At 36.2% G+C, this 6,025-nt stretch overlaps 1 protein-coding gene across 2 annotated transcripts; it reads left to right on the forward strand.

Annotated features, from left to right (window-relative positions):
* The first annotated feature begins 689 nt into the window (after nucleotides 1-689).
* LOC114191753 (FT-interacting protein 3) lies at nucleotides 690-4,474 on the forward strand. 2 transcript variants are annotated; one of them, XM_028081127.1, is made up of 3 exons: nucleotides 690-877; nucleotides 1,404-1,495; nucleotides 1,700-4,474. In XM_028081127.1, the coding sequence occupies exon 3, from the start codon at nucleotides 1,801-1,803 to the stop codon at nucleotides 4,123-4,125; it is 2,325 nt and encodes a 774-aa protein (XP_027936928.1). In that variant the 5' UTR covers nucleotides 690-877; nucleotides 1,404-1,495; nucleotides 1,700-1,800; the 3' UTR covers nucleotides 4,126-4,474. The 2 variants fall into 2 exon arrangements, with proteins under 2 accessions (XP_027936928.1, XP_027936929.1); XM_028081128.1 differs by having other exon boundaries at nucleotides 697-1,087.
* Nucleotides 4,475-6,025: the final 1,551 nt, after the last annotated feature.

The following is a 6,025-nucleotide window of genomic DNA, read 5'->3' on the forward strand; positions in this document are numbered from 1 at the left end:
TTTAAACTATATTTACAATTTTATAAATATTAAAATATAGAGTTGGGTATTCATAGAGTTTCACGCCGGAAGTTAATGACCATTATCCATACTAGTGTAAACACAGGCGCTATCGCGCCTGTGTGTACGCATTTTTTGAATTATATTAAGAATTGATGATATTGTAATGTTATTAATTTAATAAACAAAATAAAAGTATATTTATAAAAAATAAAATAAAATGTACGAAGAAAATAAGAGAAAAATAACTATTGATGAATAGTAAGAGAAAAAAAGAAAAAAGAGATAAGTAAATAATTTTATAAAAACTTATAAAAATAACCGTTAATTTTTAAAAATTTAATAAATAATTAAATTATAAAGGGTAAAGTTGGAATTATGAAATGTGGACACAAAAGAGGGAATCCCCTTTATATATAGTTATAGATTACAAATTTTGTTCATTACATATTATTTATTTATCTAATCCAATCCAGTCCAATGCTGAAATTTATTTCAGATTTCTTCGAGTTTGGTGGATTTATTTTTCCGGTCTTAAATATGTGTTAAATTAAAATTTTTCAGAGTTAAATAAAAAGAAAATAGAATAGAAAAGAAAAAAACATAGGTTGGTGTGTCACACGTGTAAGCGTTTGAGTGGGGTCGATGGGAGAGGCTGAGCACTCCCTATGCAGCAGTAGCAGCATCACTACACACGCAGAGATGTACAGCACTGTAACAAAACCAGCAATGGACCTTCTCTCCTTCATTCCTCCACAACCAGACAAATCTCTCTCTCTCACTTTTTCTTCTTCTTCTTCTTCTTCTTCCCTCAAACACTTCCCTCCTCCATTCTTTTATTTTTCCTTCTTTCCAAAAAACGACCTCGTTTCACAAGGTACACTCACCTCTCTCCGCTTCTTCTATCGTTCCACATTCAAAAAAGTTAAAGCCAAAAAAAAAAAAAAAAACTACTTTATTTCCCTTTCTTCTTCTTCTTCTTTATTTCTCTTTTCGTTTTTCTCCTTTCGGTGCTTCTCGGATTTTCGCATGCACCGTCGCGTTCGGGGTTTCTTCTCTGGGGGTGTGCCGGCGACGACGACGTTTGGTATCAGAAATGCATTTTCTTATTTTATTTTTTTAAGAACTGATAATGTCTGGGAAAATGTGAGAACTGAGAAGACAAATCAACGGTTAATCGAAGCGTTTTTTCTTGGTGGTGTTGTTCATTTTCAAAGCAGTCAACTCTCTCTCTCTCTCTCTCTCTCTCTCTCTAGTTAAGGAAGTGGTTGTTGTTTTTAACTTGGGCGTTTCAAAATGCTGAAAGTACAAAACCTTGAAATGTTGCTTTTTTCTTTCATGTGCTGCATTACACAACTGGATTTTCGTTTTATTTTTTTTATGATTTTTGTTTATGCTTGCAGGTTAAACAATCGGATCTAACTTTTTCTGGGAAAGTGGTTGGTGTTTTTCCGATGTTGGACTCGAAGAACACTTTGTGAAATCTGAGATCTAGGTTTGACATTGGCGTTTTTATTATTTTTTTTTTTCAGTTTTATACTTTATATACTAGTGGTGCACGTTATTTGAGTTTCAGCTGCTGTTACCTCGATTATATCTTCTTTTGATGATGTTTTTTGAAATTTCCCGGACTTTTAGATGCCTCGGTTGGGTATAGCGTGTTGTAACGGCTACTTGACTGTGTTTTCCTATTTTTTAGGCTCTGTGGAACGATTGGGTATAATCCGAGTTGTTGAAGGCTTTGGATATCTGGGTTATAAATTTGAATTTGGGTTTCTGGTTCTCTGAAGCGAGAAAAAAATGCAGAGGCCTCCACCTGAAGATTTTCTGTTGAAGGAGACCAAACCCCACCTTGGAGGGGGAAAGGTCTCCGGTGATAAACTTACCAGTACCTATGATCTGGTCGAGCAAATGCTGTACCTTTATGTGAGGGTTGTGAAGGCCAAGGACTTGCCTGCCAAAGATGTCACTGGGAGTTGTGATCCTTATGCTGAAGTCAAGCTTGGGAACTACAAGGGTACTACCAGGCATTTCGAGAAGAAAACCAATCCTGAGTGGAACCAGGTTTTTGCCTTCTCGAAGGACCGGCTTCAGGCGTCTGTGCTGGAGGTTACCGTGAAGGATAAGGATGTTGTGAAGGATGACTTCATCGGACGTGTCTGGTTTGACCTGAATGAGGTCCCCAAAAGGGTGCCTCCAGATAGTCCTTTGGCGCCCCAATGGTATAGATTAGAAGATAGAAAGGGTGACAAGGTCAAGGGAGAGCTGATGTTGGCTGTTTGGATGGGTACCCAGGCTGATGAAGCTTTTCCTGAAGCTTGGCACTCGGATGCTGCTACGGTCGGTGGAAGTGATGCTCTTGCCAACATTAGATCGAAAGTGTATCTGTCTCCTAAGCTTTGGTATTTGAGGGTTAATGTGATTGAGGCACAGGACTTGCAGCCAACTGATAAGGGTAGATACCCTGAGGTTTTCGTGAAGGCTATTCTGGGGAATCAGGCCTTGAGGACCAGAATCTCTCATAGTAGGAGTATTAATCCAATGTGGAATGAGGATTTGATGTTTGTGGCAGCCGAACAGTTTGAGGAACCGCTGATATTGAGTGTGGAGGATAGAGTTGCCCCTAACAAGGATGAAGTGTTGGGGAGGTGTGCTATTCCTCTGCAGTATGTGGAAAAGAGACTTGACCACAAACCAGTGAATACAAGGTGGTTCAATCTGGAAAGGCATATTGTTGTTGAGGGGGAGAAGAAGAAGGATACCAAATTTTCAAGCAGGATTCACATGAGGGTTTGTCTAGAAGGTGGCTATCATGTTTTAGACGAATCTACTCACTACAGCAGTGATCTTCGCCCAACAGCGAAACAGCTGTGGAAGTCTGGCATTGGTGTTCTTGAACTGGGGATATTGAATGCTCATGGTTTGATGCCGATGAAAACGAAGGATGGGAGAGGGACAACAGATGCTTACTGTGTAGCGAAATATGGGCAGAAGTGGGTCAGGACAAGGACAATCATTGACAGCTTTGCTCCAAGATGGAATGAGCAATATACTTGGGAGGTTTTTGATCCTTGCACTGTCATTACAATTGGTGTGTTTGATAACTGTCATCTGCATGGTGGAGACAAGGCTGGTGGAGCAAAAGATTCAAAGATTGGAAAGGTAAGGATTCGTCTTTCCACCCTTGAGACTGATAGGGTCTATACACATTCCTATCCACTTCTTGTTCTTCACCCGAACGGGGTGAAGAAGATGGGTGAGATTCACTTGGCTGTGAGGTTCACTTGTTCATCTCTGCTCAATATGATGCACATGTATTCACAACCCTTGTTGCCAAAAATGCACTATATACACCCGCTGACTGTGAGCCAGCTGGACAGTCTGAGGCATCAAGCTACTCAGATTGTTTCAATGAGACTGAGTCGTGCCGAGCCACCGCTGAGAAAAGAAGTAGTGGAATATATGCTGGATGTGGGTTCCCACATGTGGAGTATGAGAAGAAGCAAAGCCAACTTCTTCAGGATTATGGGGGTTTTGGGTGGTCTAATTGCTGTAGGAAAATGGTTTGATCAGATTTGCAATTGGAGAAGTCCAGTCACTACAATTCTGATCCATATCTTGTTCATAATACTAGTTATGTATCCAGAGCTTATCTTGCCTACAATTTTCCTTTACCTCTTCTTGATTGGAATTTGGTACTACAGATGGAGGCCAAGGCAACCTCCTCACATGGACACTCGTCTGTCTCATGCAGACTCGGCACATCCTGATGAACTTGATGAAGAGTTTGACACATTCCCGACCTCCCGGCCAAATGACATTGTGAGGATGAGATATGATCGACTTAGAAGCATTGCTGGGAGGATTCAAACTGTGGTTGGGGACTTGGCCACTCAGGGTGAAAGGCTGCAATCTTTGCTAAGCTGGCGTGATCCCAGAGCTACATCACTGTTTGTGCTTTTCTGTCTTGTTTCTGCTGTTGTTCTGTACGTCACTCCATTCCAAGTTGTGGCCCTCTTGACAGGAATTTATGTGTTGAGACATCCAAGGTTTCGCCATAAGCTTCCTTCTGTGCCTCTTAATTTCTTCAGGAGGCTGCCTGCAAGAACTGATTGCATGCTCTGAAGCCAGGACAGTGCAGAATGGAGCTTGCCTTCTCCTGAAGGCAGTAGATTTTGTGCATTTATTGTTCGTTATCCTGTCACAGGATTTTCTGTTTTCACTTTTGAACTTCATGGTAGTTTTGTTTTTTTGTAATTTTGTAGGTTTGAGTTGAAATTCACTTCAGCTTAATTACTTTCATGCTTAATTAGATGTAATAGTGTTTCTCAATGGGGAGTTATTAGTTTGTATTCTGATGGCAGTGGAGGTAATTTGTGTTTTTCTCCCCTCCACTATTAATTAGATGTAATAGTGTTTGGTGCGTTTCTTTTAAAATAGGCGTTTAATGCTCTCGATGTTTCTAGTTTTCTGATGAATTTTTGTGCTGTGATTACAGAACATGCATGTTCAATTAATTTAATTAGAAGCTTCACGAATGCATGTGGTTTAGTATATTACTGCTTTGTCTGGATAGTGTAACACTTATTTAAGTCCCAATGTGCAGTTTTGCTTTTAAATTGTTGCTTGGGTTAAGAGTTTGAGGTTCTGTACAGACAAAGATCCCTTCAACAAAAAGTATTACTATTGTTTTTCTAATGACAGATTGCATATGATAAAATAATCTGGTTCTGTCACAATGTCGTTCTGTTCTGATGTTCATTTTCCATTCTCTCTATCGTGAGTGAAGTGAAAATGTCAGAGATTAAAAAAAATGTTAAATACTTTGTTGTTTTTACTGAATTAAATTATGTTTTTCTTATCTTACAAAATGAAATGTTTTAATAGTTGCTTTTAATAATTATCTTTGATTTGGTATATGCATGAAGAAACTATATATAATGATAAGAAACAAATACAGATATAAATGGTCACAATTTTCCCAATTACAAGCAAAGTGGGTTTATTAATGTGGCAGCAGTGAGTGACAGAGTATATATAATATACGAATTGAGCATGACAACCTTGGACTGTTAGAACAGAGCATCATTATTATTCATAATATCTCATGAAGAGCTGCAATACTATGTATGAGTGGGTCCATGCTTTAATGATAAAGTAAAATTTATGGCTAGTGTAAGCTATGATTGATTAAAACTTTTGACAAAAATCTTATGACCGAACTTTTGAGCCATTGATGACATATAAGGCATTAATTAAATTATGAATTTTGACTTCTGAACATGAAAATGTTTTGAACAAAAAAAAAAAAGGAAATAAGAGTGTAAATATAACAACCAATATATCTAACAGAATTTTACAGCAGTGTAATATTAAATATTGTATTTATCCAATAAAATATATACAACTTAAATTCAATAAATACATTACATTAAAAAAATAATAATCACGAGTAAATAATTGAAATTAACTGCACAATAATACTAAAGGCAACATTTATTAGTATTAAAAATATAATAAATTCAAACTCTGGAATTAAATGTTACATTCAATGAATATGTCATGTTTATTAAACTTTTTGTTAAATATAATATGTATGTTGTTTTACATACAGATAAAATTAAGGTATCTTGATTTTGTTCTTCGTAAATATCTATATCTGTATTTATTCTCAGTTCTTCTGATTAAAAGTTATCGTTTTTAATCTCCTATATCATGCAACACTCATGAATTATTTCAGAATTTGGGAATAAAAAAAGTGAAAAGTATTTTGTTGAGATTAAAATCAAAATTCATACATTTTATAAGAATTAAAAATAATGATATTTCAAAATTGATAAGAATAACAAATATAAATAATATCCTATAAAAATTAAAATTGGAAGTCATTTATTTTACAAGAAATAAAAAATACATTTAAATCTAAAAATTATTAAATTAGTTTATTATTATTTATAAAATAATTACTATCATGAAACCCAATTTTAATTTAGCATAAATTTTTTTTAAAAAGGAAATAGAAGTT

Source organism: Vigna unguiculata, chromosome 7 (assembly GCF_004118075.2).
Source record: "Vigna unguiculata cultivar IT97K-499-35 chromosome 7, ASM411807v1, whole genome shotgun sequence".
NCBI lineage: Eukaryota > Viridiplantae > Streptophyta > Magnoliopsida > Fabales > Fabaceae > Vigna > Vigna unguiculata.

Bases quoted from the DNA above. Each gene is read 5' to 3' on its own strand.
- LOC114191753 (XM_028081127.1), top strand. From the start codon at position 1,801: ATGCAGAGGCCTCCACCTGAAGATTTTCTGTTGAAGGAGACCAAACCC.